This window comes from Zootoca vivipara, chromosome 3 (genome assembly GCF_965207765.1).
Source record: "Zootoca vivipara chromosome 3, rZooViv2.hap1.1, whole genome shotgun sequence".
Lineage (NCBI taxonomy): Eukaryota > Metazoa > Chordata > Lepidosauria > Squamata > Lacertidae > Zootoca > Zootoca vivipara.
Window position 1 is genome coordinate 65,157,204 of NC_142586.1, and position 18,877 is coordinate 65,176,080.

Here is an 18,877-nt window from a genome sequence, read left to right on the forward strand (position 1 = left end):
TAAAGGGGTAGCTATTGGAGTAACTACTGGAGCCAATGCCACATATTGTAAGGTACTGATGTACTTGATCAAATAATTAAATGTCCCCTGATTTTAAAACTCACACATAGCTTAGCTTTCTATGTGACATGTTGGTTTTGAATGTGCAACAGATGCAGATACAGCTGCTGAAAAACTGTGTTTCTCTGAGACCAAGAAACGTTTTGCATCTTTTCCCTGGCGGAGTAAAAGATGGATTCATAATGTCTAGAGCTCCATGCTATCTCATATGGAACATAGTTCCTGTTGTTTCCTACATTCTGGAGTGTTCTACAATAAGATCAGAGTACATGTTACTTTCATTAATTTTCAGTAGCATTCATGTGTATTTGTTGTTCCATGTTGGTATTTTACAAAGAATGGCACCAAAAAATTAAATCTCTTTCTGTATTCTTTTATATTTTATCTCAACCCACATGGCTAGGTAGACAGGGAAATATCTCCTCTTTTGATTTTGATTGTGTGACACCCTAGTTAAAATATTTGAGGAGTATTTTTATTATTATTATTTCAAATCCTGCTTAATTCAGTCTGTCCCCAAATTTGAGAGGCTGGATTTACTTTTTACAAATATGATTTCAAACAGATCAGAAAGCAACCGATAAATGTTGGTAAATGTTTCATCTCCAACTCGGAGATGAAACTGTTACAATTTCAAGCAACACAAGTAGCTGATTAAAAAAAAGAAATTAGCTATTTTATAGTATGTACTCTCTTTTTCTGCTGACTTAAATTTTTGTATTTGCCTTTCAGTTCCAGATGATGTTTCAAGCAGTTCTGGACTTATTGGGGGAGTGCAACCACCAAGTGTCTCAACCAGTTCGGGGCTTGTAGGGGGAATACAGCCACCTAGTGTCTCAAGTAGTTCTGGGCTTGTGCAGCCATCCAGTGTGTCAAGCAGCTCCGGACATTTGACAAGAGTTCAGCCACCTAATGCTTCAAACAACTCTGGGCTTTTGACGGGTGTCCAGCCTCCAAGTGTCTCAAGCAGCTCTGGTCTTCTGGCAGGACTCCAGCCCATGACTGTCTCAAGCAGTTCCAGCCTTCTAATGGGACTCCAGCCACCCATAGTGTCAAGTAACTCTGGAATTTTGTCAGGAGTCCAGCCACCTATAGTGTCAAGTAGTTCTGGGCTTTTGGCAGCACTCCAACCACCTATTGTATCAAGCAACTCTGGGATTCTGGGATTGCCACCACCGATTGTCTCAAGTAGTTCTGGACTATTAGGATTACCACCACCAAATATTTCAAGTGGCTCTGGACTTTTAGGGTTACAGCCACCCACTGGAATTCAAAATGTACCCCATTTAACTCTTGCTAGTCAAAGGTTGCCTGGAATGCCTCTAGTAGATATCCGCTCAGGACTAATGTCACAGCCACCTGGGCCACGATTTCCTCTCCTGCAGCCTGGAATACCACTACAGCATAGCATTCCTCCTCCAGCAATCCTTGACCCATCCCTTCCTCCACCTAGAGCTTTCCTTTCAGGAGATTTGTTTACTAAAACAGAGAGACCATTTGGAACTTCTGGTAGACAAGGTGTTGATAACATGTCTAATCCAGATAAAAGGTTGGCACTTGGAGATGACAGCATTCAGCAAGAAGGAGATAGAGACTATCGCTTTCCTCCAGTGGAAAATAGGGAGAACATTAATCGGACCTCTTCAGTGGATATGAGGGATTCAGTTGGAAGGCCACCACTAGATCCAAGAGAAAGTCTAGGAAGACCTCCAGTAGATGGAAGAGAACATCTTGCCAGGCCACACATAGATTTAAGAGAGAACTTTGGAAGACCAGGCATGGAGGGCCTTGGTAGGAGAGACCATTTTGCTTTCAATTCAGATAAGCACTGGGGACAAAGAGGAGATTATGATGAAAGAGAGCATCATGCATTTCCTACATTTGGTGGTCTTAAAGGCTTCCAGGAAGACCGAGAAAGGTATCGTCAAACTAACTACAGATTTGAAAATCGAAGTGGCCCAACTTGGAACCGGGGACTTGAACAGGACACTCACAGAGACTTTGATGATCGCCGAAGACCTTGGGAAAGGCAGAGGGACAGGGATGACAGAGATTTTAATTTTGGCAGAGAAGTTAATGGAAACAGATTTGGGAGAGAGAGAATACAGAACAACTGGATACCCCCTCCACATCCAAGAGCTTTTGAATTTTTTGAAGGTGGCACTTCTCAACAAAAAACTGACAGTGTGCCCCAAGTTAATGGTGAAAATGCAGAGACAGAGAGTCAACCACCTGCAGCCCAAGTACAGGGTGAACCAGAACTTTATGAAAAGCTGGCAACTTCAAGTGACACAAAAAAAGAGAAGAGTGACACAGAAGCTGAATTAGAAAGTGAACCAGTGGTAGAAAGCACAGAAACTGAGGGGACATAATCATCACTCAGTAGGTAAAAAGATACCTTTTGTAAAGTTGTCATCTCTCTCTGTAATAGATGAATTGCTGACTGGACCTTAGTAGTTCACTTTTGTCTGCCAGAATTAAGTTAATCTAATGTTCATGTTCATCTTTCACTTAAATAGCTGTACAACTGACCTGTATAGAAAATTGTTCTTAATTTGAACATGGTAGGTAAACTTTCCTTCTTCTTTCTTTCTTCATTTTTTTTGACAAAACGCAAACTTGCCCCACTTGCTTTTACTTCACAAGGATAAATAACAGCTTGTCAAACAAACAAAGACTTCCTATGGAAGAAATGGAAATTTTTAGATATTGCTATTAGGTTGGCCATGGAAATTGTTATACTTGAAAACAGGTGCTGGTGTATCTTGTCCAGGTTTTTAGGCTGCTGCAGAATTTTAAAGCATAGGCAGAGGTGTGATACTGTATGTTCCTACAGTTTGGCCAAAAGGAAAAAAGGAGCATAAATAATACAGAGAATGGTGTGCTCTTGATATTTCTGCATTATAGTCTCTTATTTCTCAAAAGTACGTGTCTGTGATTTGTTCCTCGTACTGCAGTGGGTTAAAAAATTGAAAAAATAACATACATTTTAATGTTTTTTTAGATGCCAATAAAGCATTATTTGTTTGATAAGCATTCTAGGTATTGTATTTTTTATATACAATCTATAAAATCCTGAATGACCTGTGCTTTAGCTAATTGTTGCAAAAGGTTTATAGTACTCTTGTAAGACCAGTGCAACAATTAAGTATGCTACAAAAGCATATGCCTTTCTACTTAAAAGTAAATAAATCATGGAATCGCATTAGTTTGTGTATAACATATGTATGTAAATATTTGTGTAAAACTGTATGTAGATACCACTGCTTCTGTGTGTGATTGTGTATGTGCACACACTCACAGAATAATGTAGACAGTTAAATAAAACTGAAATGGAATTAGGTTATAAAATGAAAAATTGTCTTTCACCTTCTTTAGATAGCAAGAAGATGATAAAAGCTGATGTGACAAGTTAAATCAAATTAAAATTTGATCTTCTAAATTCTGATTGCTTTGGAAGGTGGAGTCCAATATGCTCTGAAGGGAGGGTGTAAAGTAAGATTTTAGTTGTTGTTGTTTTTTAAAAAAGTGTGGTTATGTTTGAAGCAAATATTGAAGAAAATGTTTGAATTGTCCTTTTTTGTAATAGTTACAGTGTTCTGGATAGAAAGTGGTAGCATTAAAATACTTTGTGATTATCTTCTTGCAGTGAATATCTGGTCCATGGTTGTTGCCCAAAACATAATTGAACCTCTTTAAGAACAAAATGAAACAAAATGATATTAGCTTATAACAAATAGCTGGCCACTTCAGATCATCCTGGCAGCAATCCTATACATGCTTACCTAGGAGTGAAACTTTCTTCTGAGTAGCCATGCATAAGATTACTCTATTAATAAAATGCTACCATGCCAGTAATTAACACTAATATGTCCATTTGATTAGTTATGCATCTTATGTCTGTAAGATGAGGCTGGGGAAAAAAATCCCAGGTATCTGGTTGTTGAACTCCTGAAATATTAGGTACTACCATCTACTAGTTTATATTTTTAGCAGACTAGTTTCTAAAAATTTAATGCAGCCCCAAAAATGTGATTCTTTGTACTAAAAGATGAAAATATTTTAGGACCTGTTAGTTGCTAAAAAATATACAGGTTGGCATCATGCTGTCATGTGGTCCTCTCTTTTTAAAAAAAGCAAACTTTATTTTCTACATTTCTTATTCATCCTCTCACAATACAACCTGGTAAAAGAATATGGGTGGAATTCAGTATTACTCCACTGACATTTATCAGTAGAATGGAAGGCTATTTGAGGTAATTCCCCCTTCCTGCATAATCCTAAAGTATGTTCAAGAAGATTGGGAAACCCTCTAGAGTCTAGACCAAACTAGGGAGGCAGTGCAGGCTGATGGGGGGGGAAGAGCAACCACCACAAATTGTCTTCCATTTGGCTGACAGATGTCTTCTATTAGCAAAGCAATGCTATTTGGATCCCACCTTTTAATAATAACATGGAGAGTGTTGCAATAAACTAACATTGTATGTAGAAAATAATTTATATAGAGAGAGAGAAGCAATGCTTATCTGTCAGGTCTTACAAAGTTAAGAAATTTCCCTAAGAAGTTGAAATAATGCAGTACTTGAAAAGAGTTCATGAATAGCTAGAACACAGCCATTAAGAGAAGGTATCTTTTTGTTGCCATGATGTTTAGTAATTGCTGTTTGGGAAGGGCAGTCCTATTTACAGTTGCATTGCTGCTTAGGAAACTTGAGTTCTCTATCTTTCATTCCAGAACGGAAACCTGTACACTATTGTCTGTTGATATACATTAAAAATGCACCAGACTGTTGATGGTCTGGCTGTTAAAATGGATTCAGATTCATTGGACTTTCACATTTTAAGGTAATTTTCAAGTTGTAGTGAAGGAATTGGGTCATTTTTATTGACACACCAGTGTGATCCTGCATGTAATCCTGAAGGGTTTTTGTGTGCAAATCTGGAATAATGTAATAGGTTGAATGTCTTTGCATTTCCGTATTTTGGGAGAAAGATTGTTAAATATTCTTGCTGGAACTGGTGTTATCCAGATTCCATAGGTCTGGGTGTTTGTCAAGTGGTATATTCTGGATAGAAAGTTTGGCCTAAGTGATGAGCCGTGTTAGGCAATTCTGCAGGTCTTTAAGACTTTAACAGTTAAAATAATGAATGTAGCAACACTGGTATTATTAGTATTTAACTGATTAGAATCTATACATTAATACAATTGCATACAGAATGGTATATTTTTGAGTACTGTCGCTTATTATCAGAATAGGCTAAGTAAGAAAGACAAGACTCCTGCCTTTTATTATTCAACAATATGTATGTTTTCCACCAAAGGTTTTAGTTATGTTTAAATTAGTCTGAGCTGTAGCATTCTGTTAAGACAAAATTCAAAACTTGGGATCCAAGTCTGCTCTCTGACTCTTCTAGTTGAAATGATCTGTTTTGTTCTTTGTGATGCTAGCTAGAGTCAATAGCTTTAGTAAGTGGAATTATATAATAAAAAAATTCCTTCAGTAGCACCTTAAAGACCAACTGAGTTTTAATTTTGGTATGAGCTTTCATGTGCATGCACACGAAAGCTCATACCAAAATTAAAACTTTGTTGGTCTTTAAGGTGCTACTGAAGGAATTTTTTTATTTTGTTTCGACTCAGACCAACACGGCTACCTACCTGTAACTGGAATTATATAGTGACTAATCTGTCAATTAGATCATCAGCTTTAATGGCAAACTAAAGTTTTCCACTCAGATTGTTCAGTAACGTTGAGGAAGTGTTGCTGGACAGATCTTTCTTCCCTGTTATTTTGCTGTTATTTTGTACCCACACATAGCAGATACTTTGCATTTTAGGTTGAAATTGCTAAGGGCTTTCTTTTAGGAATATGACACAGTCAAGTGAAGCAACTGGCAGTATTCTTTCACTGATGGTATAATGGCTTTTAGCATGTTAATTTTGACTGTGATGTGGTGTTATATTGTAATAGGAAATATATTCCAGATTCCCAAATAGGTAGAGAAAATATTTTGCAAATTTAATTGATCAATAAAATTATTTTCCTAGAACTCAATACTTTGACAGCACTGCATGAGGTTTAATTAAATATGTTGTTTCATTCTGTTTAAAATAAGCTAACTCATATTGACCACGAATACACATGGAATATTACAACTGACAGTTCATGCAGTATTTTGCAGTTTCTTAGGAAAATGCATTGACAATCCCCGGAAAGTAAATTCTGTTGGTTAAAATTGATCTTCATTCAGTGACTACATTTGAACATACATAAATTTTCTAGACATAGGCACGGTTCTGATTCTGTTGCAGTTCATAAACCTGTAAGTCATCAGTACGGTAACACTTTGCATAGTTCCTATAATTAATGTAAAATCATATATCCTCATAATCAGAACTACTTTAAACAAAGCGTATACAGTATTTGGATTATTAATCTAAAACCTCTTGTTTCAAATCACAAGTGAGTAAGCCAGTAGACTTATTTTTAAAAATATGTAAGCTGTTTTAAGACATCTGTCAGATTCTTTAAGCATAAAATTTGATTTTCTTTGTTTCCTGGTTATTACTCTTATAGCATTCTTTGTTCAGAACTGACTCCATTGAGTTCAGTGGGGATTGCAGTCTTGACATTCAAAGAAATTTAACCTCGGAAAGAAGGGGCGGTTGCTTCTCAGTAAGGGGCAGTTTTGGAGCTATGTGCTTAGAGAAGCATAGAACATGGTGCCTCCGTTCTAAATGGTTTTGAGAAGTACTGGTATTAAATAAGCTTATTGCTTGTGGGGGTGTTTGCCATTTCTAGGCAATGTGGGGGCTGGGGAGGCTGCTGCTCCCCTCCTGAAGAAAAGCATGTAGGATTGAAAGGATGTTTGAGCCTTTTGTTAGTCTCCTAGCCCTCCTCTGAAACTTGGTCCCCTCTGAAACTTAATGCATTGTTAATAATTAAAAAAAAAACCCGCATGGATTAGCATATGCTAATGTATATGTATAGATAGAATTTCAGAAATAATTACTATAAATGTAATGAATGTGATTCAACTGATAGGTCCAGTCAGCAGAAGGACTTCAGCTTGCACAGTGGGTCTCTCCCCACTGTGCTCCATATGAACTTCTTGGCTCTTTATTATGTCCCTTTGCTTTGCTATCACCACAACCTTTTTCTTTCCAGCACTATAGATGGTTCGTTTTTCTATCTTTTCTTGTTTCCCCATTACCAAGGCTTGTTCCTCTTTCGATCCTGAAAGTGCACACAAGAAGTTTAAATATGATCCAGTTGCTCAGATTTTAATTTTGATGTGCAGGCAAATAATATGCTTTGGCAGATTTTAGATATCATAGAGCACTGAGGACCTGAAAAAGTATCCTGTGATCACTGGTGCAATGAGGATCCATTCTCCAAGATGTCTCTCTTTTTCCCGAAAATCCTGGGTTTCCTCTTTGCTAAAGTTTAGTAAAACTGCAGATAAAAGCTCTAGATCATCAGATTCTCACTCACCATGTCACCAACTTCTCATCAGTAATTATAGTTTTTCTTCAAGAGTTTGAGATTTTAAAAATCACTAGTAGAATTTAGAGTCAATCTTTCCTCTGCGGTTTTTGTTTTAAGAAAGGACAGGTGGACACCAGCTTTAGAAAACATGCAATATCCCTGTTGATAGCTGAAATGCTATTGTTCAGGGTTCCAGTCAGTGTGAATCAAGACACTTGTGCTTCAGACTTGGAGATGGGAAGGAAAGGAAAATAGTTACTAAGTTTTAGCCTGTATGCCTTCAGCCTTCAGCATTCTGTATGTCCTAGAAACTCTCAGGACCATTTAAAAGAAACATGCAAACTAATATACTTCTGCATACCTGTTTCCCCAAGTACAGGGAAACCACTATTTTATTTTTGGGCGGCCTCATTTTGCTTCCCGACTGATAGGTGCTTAATTACCTAGTTCAGTATTGGAAGGAGTAAAACATTTGAATTACATTTAATGGCGGTAATTTTATTCATTTGAGGCGCCTGAAATATATACTATAGTCTTTGTGTTGCTCATCTGACTAAAAATATTGCAATTAAGTTGATGCCAAATACATGCCCATTTGCTTTTTGCATCTATATAGGTCAGTGTTGTGGTGTGGACTGCTTTCTTAGGAAGCTTCCTTATCCTGTGTCCATAGATCCATGTGGCTTTCTCCATATCTGGTACCTGATCTTTTATTTAATTGGTGGTGCCAGGAATTGAACCAGAGACCTGCAAAAGCATGTGCTCTGCCACTGAGTTATGTTCCCTTCCAGATGCACTTGAACCTGTGGGGCTAAGCTCCTTAGAGGGTATTCTGGCTCTTACACAACCTGAAAACAAACCTTTTCAAATGTAAGAATAAAGTGTACCTCAGCTATTTGGGAAATAGCATCTGCTATCTGCATCATACCCACAAGAAGTGCACAAAAGATCCACCACTGTGTGTAAATTTGGTTGTGTCAGATTGTTGGGAGACATACGACAAGCATGTAAGCTGTTAGGAATTCTAGTTGAAATAAATTTTAAAAATAAAAAGTTGTCCAGTAGCACCTTAGAGACCAACTAAGTTTGTTCTGGGTATAAGCTTTCATGTGCATGCACACTTCTTCAGATACCAGGAATTCTAGTTGATTCATCAATACAAGGGAACAGTGGATAACTACAGCAGTGATTCCCTAGTACGAGATGGACATGAAAGGTGACTAATGAAAGTTGTCAAATTGCTCTTTAAAGGTGTGTGTAGATGCTGAAGAAGTGAAGCAGTTAACGTGGGTGTACAGTTGGGAGTTTTTGAAAAAAGGTATCTGAGCTTGCTTTTGGTTCTTTATCTGGCTTCATTATACTTAGCATTCTGGTGGCCATGTGTAAAGGTAAAGGTACCCCTGACCGTTAGGTCCAGTCGTGGACAACTCTGAGATTGCGCGCTCATCTCGTTCTGTAGGCCGAGGGAGCCAGCATTTGTCCGCAGACAGTTTTTCCGGGTCATGTAGCCAGCATGACGAAGCCGCTTCTGGCGAACCAGAGCAGCGCATGAAAATGCCGTTTACCTTCCCGCCAGAGTGGTACCTATTTATCTACTTGCACTTTGACGTGCTTTCGAACTGCTAGGTTGGCAGGAGCTGGGACTGAGCAACGGGAGGTCACTCCGTCGCAGGGATTCGAACTGCCAACCTTCTGATCGGCAAGCTCTAGGCCACGGCGAACCTATGACACCTTTGAGCTTACTGGCAATACTCCCACCTTTAATACATAGACCCCCCTTTGTTACCAACACCCAACACCCCCCCTTTACTCATCTCTTCCAGAAAAAGAAAGTATTTAAAATACCTGTTTAAAACTGGAGGGGTGTGTGCTTCCCCTGCCTCCCCAGTAAAATAATATGCTAGTTCACAGCACCCCACACAAGTTAAATAATATCAAGACCAAAAAGAAACCGACTGACAAATTAGTTTTTGGTTTATTAAATACAGTTATATATTCCAATTATACATTTTTGTTATTTAAACTATAAATATCGCGAAATTATGGGTTTTTTTCTTGAAGCGACACACCACCCGAGTTATGCTCGGGGGTTTTTTTGGTGAATTTTGACACACCAAGCTCAAAAGGTTGCCCATCACTGCCCTAGGCTCTGTGGTTTAGACCACAGCACCAACCATGGCCATGTGTATTTATGCTATATTCTTCAGGGCTATTGTCCATTTTGATACACCCTTCCTGGTGCATGCAAACCATTTCCCATTACTCGCTGACCTACAAGTCATCATTGTGTCTGAACCAAAAGAAAGGGCAGCTTTTATGACACTTCAATCAGCATTGAAAGAATACACTCTTACTGTTTTTTAGGGAAAGACAAAAGGCAACAAATGTTCCTCTATTCAGGAAGGACTTCCTAAACGGGACTCCCATTTTCCCTCAGTGACATATTTTCTGATTGACCAGGATAACCCATGTAATATAACTAGTTCAGGATGTACTGCCGTATGTAGCTTAGTTTTGTTGCCCTCCATCAGCTGGCTTTGTAGCCAGGTAGCCGAAACTGGGATTAGAGCATATTGATATCATTGTGTTTATTACATCATCGCTGATTGGCTGGGATCACTCTGGAAGGGAGGCACCCATAAATGGTATTGAAGCAGCATCATATTGCCCGGGGGGGGGGGGGATAGTGGCTGTGGATAGCAGGGATGGATGAGTAATCCATTTAGTCCAAATACTGAAGCACAGTGACCTAAATTGCCAGACTTGCTTATAGATTTTGGTTCTTGTGCTGCAGTTTTGAGTCAAAAAAACATCCATTTTAGCGGGGAAATGCATTAGAAAGTATACAAAAAGAGGAAGACTGCATGCAAAATGCCTATATAATGTGACCAGTTTAAGAGTTTCATGGTTGGTTGGTTTTTTTAAAATGTACAAATCTGGGATGGGTGGACCTATGATTGAACACATGCAATATTGATATAGAGTGGGGGGAAACTGATGTGTCCATGTAAAGAACAGAATCAAAAAAGGTGAAAATGTAAAGGGTTTGTCTACCCACTAAGAGTGCTGCTTTCATTGTGAAAAGTGGAACCAAAATTTTCACCACAGTAGCCTATAAACGCAAGAGGTAGGTTAATGCCAGCCCACCTGTACAATGTTTGGCTAAAAATAGAAGTAAAAGAGCTTAGTTTTGTTGTACCTTAATTTTTTTAAGAAACTTGATAGGCAGCCAAGAAATGGTATATGCCTTTTCTTACATTTCCATTCCCCCTTCCGCCCACAGTGTGCATAGCCTAGCATTATAATCAAACCAAGTATGCATTAAACTGTCATCCCTTAAGGGGAAAAATCTCTTCTAATAGAGCCTGAAAGTGATCTCAAAAGCAATTCCTAAGTTTTCAATTGCTTCTTGAAATACAGCTGCTGTAGAGTTTGCCCCTAATTGCCTTTCACGTTTTCATGAAATATTTTCTGTGCAGTAAAATAGAATTCACCTCACAGTTGTAAATGAGAAGCAGGGGCCAGCAGGAAAGATCATTTTAAAGAATCAGGTATAAAGAGGAGACCCTTGGTTCAGTTGTGGGAAAATGGGATATTTATGGCAAGAGAGATTTTAGACTATATAAATGATTGTATCAATGATACAATTTCATGGAAGAGACGTTTACTAAAATTATGTGTGTGTTAGTTACAAAAGGAAATTGACCTTCATAGCTGCGTATCTGCAGCTTACCTAAAGATTTACTGGTGGTGTCTTATTCTTAATATATGGAATTACACTGTCTAATTAAGGGGAGGGGGTTTCAGTTGAGGTTACTGTGATATGGCAGAATTATCCCTCCTATTCAGGCAGTACCATGGAAAAGGCAGTACCGTGTAAAAAGCATAGAATGGCAACTAACAGAATAATATCTAAGAAATGGCACGTCATTGTCCAAGCTATTAAAGCAGTTCGAATAATAATCCAATGCCTGCATCTAAAACTCACTCCAGTCTATATAATCTGTTTTTCTGGCTGTTCTACACTGTCTTATAATTGTAGAGAAAAGTTATTATCTACTCCTCCTCTTTTTTTACAACAGAAAAAAGAAAGGAGATAGGGAGATAAAACCATAAGGACAGAAAAGAAAGGTAGCTGTAGTGTAGTGTGAAGAAGAAAAGTAAACTGCAAATAAAGCTGTACACCCTCTTCTAATCTTTTAATCATTCTGCATCATTTTTTATCATTAACAACCTGATCTAGTGGAAGGTGCACTTGGTATCCCTGCCATTCACCATTGGCTTCACACAGGTCACTGTGACACGTCCCATATCAGTATCTTCTTCCAAAATAGCCCAAGTGTTTCACCATATGTATGCAGTAATACTTGCTGATCCTTCGGCATCATTGTACACCTTTTTAAAATCTTCCTCTCCAATTCAGATACCAAAGTCATGTGTTGGCTGTCACTATATTCAGCAGCATTTCCAAGCAGCCTTTGAAGAGCAGGATTGTTCCATTGCTGTCATCCATTTTAGTTCCTCATGGCTGCTCTCATGTTTGCTGAAATTGTTGGTTCCTTTGATCTAGCAAGACCCAGGTTAACACTAACATTTTGAGGTGTGATTGTTGAATAAAGGACATTTTGAATATTCTGGTATAATGTAGCACCCAGTATCTCAGCTCTTGTCCTAGATAGATACCAAAGACAACCAGGAGCCAAAGGCTTGAAAGCAACATTCTGCACATGCACCAGAACTTTTCAGGCTACTCCTTCCCTATGAACCTCCCAAAATTCTGCTCTTGAAGTTTAGTGGATTCTTCTCAGCCACATTTGATGCTGTGTAAGGGGGTGAAAAAGAAAATGGACAGCAAACTAGTTTGCTGTCTGACCCAGGACACAAGAACTTTCTTTATGCCACATCAGACCATTGGTCCATGTAGCTTGTTACTCTCCACTGATTGACAGAAGTTTTTAAGGGTTTCAGACAAGAGCCTTTCTCAGTTGAACAAGGAGATGCTGGGGATTGAAATGTGAAGCTTTGGCATGCTCTACCACTGAGCCGTAGCTCTTCCCCACTTCAAGTTAATCAGACGTTGATTTAAAATTATCCTGGATCAATATAAGCAGCCAGTCTGTCGGGGTTCTTTAAAGTTACACCTCAAGTTACAGTGGATCATTGTATGCTTGCACTGAATTTTGAGCTCCATATAAGCTAAGGGGCATGGAGTTTCGTTTATGCTGTCTGCTAACTTCAGCTGTAAATTAATCACTTCATTGTGTTATCCAATTAGATACTGAGATAACTGAAAAGCTGGCAGTATCAACACACAGCTTCTCATGCAAGTACTTTATTGTTTTCAGGGCTTAACCCTTGACTCCTTTGTGCTCTCTTTTTGGAAGATTCTTTTTATTCTTTCATTTTATTTCATTCTGTTTGTGAAGTGCATCTTATGGAACACCTTGGAGCAAAAAGAATATCAATGATAAAAGAACACAGTACAATATATATCAAATCCAATACCTTGAAAAAAATCTCCCCTTAAAGACCTTTTGAAATAGGAAGGTCTTCACTAAAAAGACAAGAAAAGGCACCACTGGTCTGCTATCTAAGAGGAGGGAGTTCCAAATGGTAGGTGCCGCCACACTGAAAACCTGATTCCAACAACATGTGGAACAAACCTCCTGATGAGATGATTTCTGCAGGATGCCTCCTTCAGAGCACTGTGAACAGTTGGATGTAAGTGGTGAGCCAATCTTTTAGGAGGACAAATTTCATCACTACTTCTGTCAGCATTGAAAGGCACTAATAAGATTAAAATTGGATTAATGTGACTTGAACAAAATCAAAGCTGTAAGACACTCTAACAAACATTTCCAGGAATTCTGTAGGTTTAGTCTCTGATCAACGTGACTTGCAATGATCACATTATTATTAGCAAATTTCTGCTTTGGTTGTAAGATAGGAGATAATACGGTAACATCCATTTTGCCTTTTTAAAAAAGACTTTACATTTCTGCAGCATACTGGTGGTGTGGGGTTTTAATATCAGGTTTGTATAACAGTAAAGTTGATAATCTGATCACAGATTTAAACAGTAGTTTAAAACATTAGACCATTGCTAATTATTTCTTGATTTGTCAAATTGCATTGACACATGAGGGATTTTAAAATAAAATCACAATTACTGTCTCCTTGAAAGCAATTCAAAATTGCTTAGTGACAACACCGCTCAGAGATTGCTGAGTAAGCAATATATAAATTATTGAAGTAAATGGACAATAAATAATATGACAAGTAACCAGTTCCTTTAGAAAGCATTATTTGGTTTATTCTGGACCTCATGCTATGTCACAAATTTTGTCAGTTTGTTGAACCCTCAAACTTTCAAATTTTATACTGTATAAAGATTTTTTAGTGCCTAATGAATGCTTTGGTAACAGTACAACAGCTTTTCACCAGTGATCTAGTTCATGATAATATAATCCCCCCAAAACTCCAATCATGTCCTGTTAATACTTTCTATATCTTACCTCAAGAGTTGTGTGGTTGCTGCCACTACTGTGGTTGCTCCCAAACCGCCCTCCAGAATAATTACATCTTTCATTTTTTATTACTCTTCATATTTATACCCTGCCATTCCTCCATTAGGATCCCAGGCTGGTGCGTAGATCAGCAAAGAATACAAATAAAATTACAACCTTGAAAACCTGAAATAGCGTCAGTAAAATACAGAATTTGCAGTGCAGCTTTCAAAGAATAACAGGTCATCAGTCAAATCCACCCTTCCCCAAAGCCCCTGGATAAACAAGTGGATCTTTAGCTTTTGGTGGAATGATGTTGGTGTGGGGCACAAGCACATCTCTGTCGGGATAGTGTTCCACAGTCAGGATGCCACTACAGAGAAGGCCTATCCCCATGCCACCACCAGTTGGGCCAGTGGGAGACACTGTTAATTGTTTTTACACATCTGCTTAATGGGTCAGATACTGTTACCATTGCATGTAACTATACAATTCACTATTGCCACGTAAGTAGGAGGTGTTAATGCCACCAGGAGCAGCTTAGGAGTGGCTGTGGAAATAGAGGCTATTGTGCAGCTAAAACAGTGTATAAATGACTCCAGAATGGGGTCTGTTTGCACATAATGCTATAATCATGGTTTGGTACACAGGTGGAGAGCCTGTGGGCCTAATTAGGTCTGGCATGGGTCCCAATTTGGCTGGCGTGGCTATTTCCCCCAATCCATGTAACCTGCCCCACACCTGATGTCGTATGTGATGACAGCCAGAAATGCAGCTGCCAATGAACAATCAAGAGCCTTAAAGTGCTCCCTGTTATGTCTTAGCAAGGGAGGCCTGAAGTGATTGGCGGTGACAGCAAGCCAGCAGCGATCAGCAGTTCAATGGTGTTCACCACCAGGAGCTTCATAGCATAGCTAATGCCAGCAGATTTCTGTAAGCTCCAACCCCTCCTCAGTTTTGTATTGTGTATAGATGGGAAGCTGATTTCTACCAAATTTATTTATTTTCAAAGAATCTTGCATGAGCCAGGAATACTGGTTGACAACGTTGGTTTGTTAAACAAGCCAGCTTCATAAATTATGGTTTAAAATTGCCTGACTCAACAATTAACCATCATTCATTGTAAACCAAGATTCCTGCTTCCAGACACAATGGAACGGTCTTCTTTTGTGTGGCATTGCGCTTTCAGGACTGTACTCTGAGAAGAGCTAGCATTGAATGCCACCCACATGCTAGAATACATGTGTGTTGATAGTTGGGAGGGGGTATAATTCTGGAGGCTTTTGTTGAAATAAGAGACAGGTATGACTTGCTAAGTGTTTCTGCTGTTCTCATGCTCTTTGCACAATTTCCTATTTCCTTTGAAAGAGATTTTTTTAAACAATGTTATCATCACCATCCGCAGCAGCAGCAGCAGCAGCATTGTACCGGTAGTAGTGGGATTAGAAATGTAGCCTAAGAGTGTGTTGGTTGCTCAGTTCCCCATTTACTTCAGGGGAGATTTTTTGTTGTTGCCAATATCATCATCACCACCATCACTGTAGTAGCACCGGGGTCAGGACTGCAGCCTGGGTGTTCTGCTTCATGCTTTTGTTATCCATCATCTTGGACCATATCATCCTCATTCAACTCAGTGTTGCAGAATGAATGTTTTGTTAACATCATTATTATGCTCACAGCACAGTATAGGTGACTTATTGAAATTAATGGCCCTAACTAATTAATTTCAGTGGGTTTACTCTGAGAAAAATCTACTTGAATACCAGTGTGCGTGTGTGCATGCATGTGTGGATTTTTGTGAGTCTCGTAACTCATCACAGCACATAGTTTAGTTAGGTACTAAGCGTTTGTAAAAATGCAATTATTAAATGCTCACAGTATCTTTGTAAGGGATGGATATGAGGAGAAACTTCCTGACCCCATTGACCAAACCCCCATAACCTCCTAGCCATCCTACCAGGTCCAGGGGGCAGCAGTCGCCACAAAGTAAATGTGGCAGAAGTCCTCCCAGGCATATAGGAGAAGGGGAGGGAACCTGTAAGCTCAATCCTTTGTTCTATGAGACACATCTACACAGCACAAAGCATCCTGTTAAACTTATTATTTATCTATCATGTTTTAGGACAGCAAGGGGGCCAATGAGGAGTTCTCAGTAGCTGCCAGTAGATTCTAGAAACACTTTCCTGAAAAGATTAACCAAACCCAAATCCAAGCATTTCCTAAAAATCTTGCAGTACCTTCTTATTACTTCCATTGGTTTCTGGCAACCAAAGGGAGGATGGTAAAGAAGGTGGGAAATGGATTGAATGAAAGACTGCCTGGTGTAAGGCCACACATTAAGATTTCTTTATTTACCTCTTTAATTGATGTTGCTAGGCAGTTTGGTGCTTTCTAGTTATCTTACTAGCAAATTATTATGTGCACAGTGCAGAATAGCAGCAACTTTTATTTTTGATGTACAGGAGAGAGGTCCCATTTCTATGAGGGTGTGTGTGTGCACGCACTCCGTTTTGCTTTAGATGAGTGATGTTAGATAAAAGATGTAGGGCAGGGGTTGCTGACATGGTTGGACTGCAGCCCCAGTCAGTATGGTCAGTGGTTAGAGATGATGTTGCAGTCTCAGAACATTAGGAGGGCACCACATTGGCATGTTTCTCCAAGTCAGAAATAACATATTTTTACATATACGTATGTAATACGTATTTCACACATCCTCGCCTGTAAGCAAGCTTTCAGCAGCTATTATGACAATTTACATACATTCTACCCACCCAACACTTTTATATATCTCTAACCCCCACCCCCACCCAAGCCACAGTTGAGGACAGTATCCCCACTGTGTATTTAAGATTGTAAGCAATTTGGTAGCAAGACTAGTCTCTTCTGTTTATGTAACTCTGGACGGTGTTGCATATACGATTAGTGTAATGTTAATAATTCAAATACTTCATAAATGTAGGCAAGCATAGTAGTTGAAGTCTTGCAATGCTCATTCTTGTTCCCCTACTTTTATCCCAGTGGCAGTGGTCTGCCACACAGCTTGTCAGAAGTCTGGAATCTTTACGGATCACATTTGCTTGTTACCTGTGTGCATGCAGTCTTGCCAAAAGCCAGAAAAGCAAATTTTACATCAGGTTATATCTGTTTTTTTAAAAAATGCAGCCACACATAACTAAAACATGAGTAGAATTGGTAGCTTCTGTTACTGATCTTAGCAATTTTGCGTCTTTCCTTTTTGCCACAACTAGAGGAAGATGGTCCCTGCAACTTGATGCTCTTTCATCCTGTACTTAAGATGATATCACCCTTCGATATCAGCAATAAGGTGCTAAAGGTCTATTATTTTGCTGTACCATGTGCGGAGAGCAGTGTTTTCCTCTTCTTGAGGAATGCCAACTTCCATTTTGCATTAAGACCGGGATGGGAAACTTGTGCCCCTTCTGATATTTTTGGATTTCCAACTCCAATTAGCTGCAGCTGGCATGGCCAATGTAGTCCATTAACATCTGGATGGCCACTGGTTCCCCATCCCTGCCTTAATGGGACTAGCTGGTTAAAACCTCTAAATGGCTGACTTCTCATTCCACTTCCTCATTAAAAGGTTGCTGTGCTAGCATTCCCAGCAGTTTATTAATCTTTCGCTTCATGTTTTTGAATTCAAGCCTCTTAGTACCCATTCTTCAGCTTCAGCTGTTAGCCTTTCTTGGGCTAGGATCCTAATACTTAACCTTCTGTGGGATTAATAACATAGGCTTCTTTTGTCATGTTGCACGAAATGAGACTGGAGAGGCTAGACACAGTCATTCCTCAAGGTCTCATCTAGACCCCAATCTCTGGTACAAAGTGTTGCTCTCCTGAGGCCTCCAACAATACACAGAAATTTCAGGTGGGCTTGCGAGTGGCAGGTGCATTTATTAACCACCATCATTTTTTGTAGAGACTTGTAACATTTAGTTTGTTTCATAAATGGTTTGTAAGCATTAATTGCAGTAGTTTAACATGGGGAAATCACATTTCTCACATATTTCATCTACTTTACAGACTAGTTTAAGGGGAAAAACTGCAAGTGTGGCTTGACTAGAGCATCTGACTAGCTTTTTAACTGGAAGGAATTATTACTCTCTTCACACACGGGCACCCAGCAAATGACAAACTGCGCTATGGATAGATTTGGAATCTTTCTTTTTGCTCCCCATCATCTTGCCAAGATTCTGAAGCCTGCCACCATCAGAGAAGAGGAAGAAAAGAAAAACAGCAAGCAAGAAACAAATACTGTTCAGAAGCAGGACACCAGGAATGTCACGAGGCTCTGATGTCTGGGTCATCCAATACAGATTTGTAATGGTGGGACGGCTGCTATACACTCTACAGGTGGGGCCAGTTCACAGTTGGCTGCCCTTCACAGCATTATCTAGACCCCGTTGATGCTTAGGGCTGGGTATGAACCAAGTGCATACATTATGCCAGTACAATTTAATTGATTCATTCATTCATTAACTATGTTTATACCACTTGGTCGTAGTAAAACCTCTTAAGCAGTTTACAAGAAATCTTACAATTGTCATTGAAAAGGACTCTTTTTATCCTCCATTACAGACAAATTGTGTTCTGGTATGACCCTGGAAGAGGCATACATAAGACTGAGGTGCCCTCCACATCTTGGACTGCAGCTCACATTAGCTACAGCCAGCAAGGTTGATGATCAGGAATGATGAGAGTTTCAGTCCAATCAATATCTGGAGGGAAGCCTCTTGGCTGCCACTGATGTAAAAGTTGCAACTATCTCTGAATCAACACATAGTTATGTTGTGTTGAAAATGA

General features: G+C 39.2%; 1 protein-coding gene across 5 annotated transcripts in view; it reads left to right on the forward strand.

Moving 5' to 3' along the window:
• Positions 1-18,877, forward strand: part of SCAF8 (SR-related CTD associated factor 8) — a 64,882-nt gene that overhangs the window by 31,599 nt on the left and 14,406 nt on the right. For 2 of the 5 annotated variants that reach the window (XR_015948996.1, XR_015948995.1), the window contains exons 20-21: positions 793-2,446; positions 4,796-4,905. Coding sequence is in view for 3 of the 5 variants with exons in the window: in XM_035108674.3 (XP_034964565.3) it covers positions 793-2,432 (1,640 nt within the window). In the remaining 2 variants the exon portion in view is untranslated. Of the gene's footprint in view, positions 1-792; positions 3,699-4,795; positions 4,906-18,877 lie in introns of those variants that run through there. The other 3 variants (XM_035108672.3, XM_035108675.3, XM_035108674.3) reach the window with 2 other exon arrangements.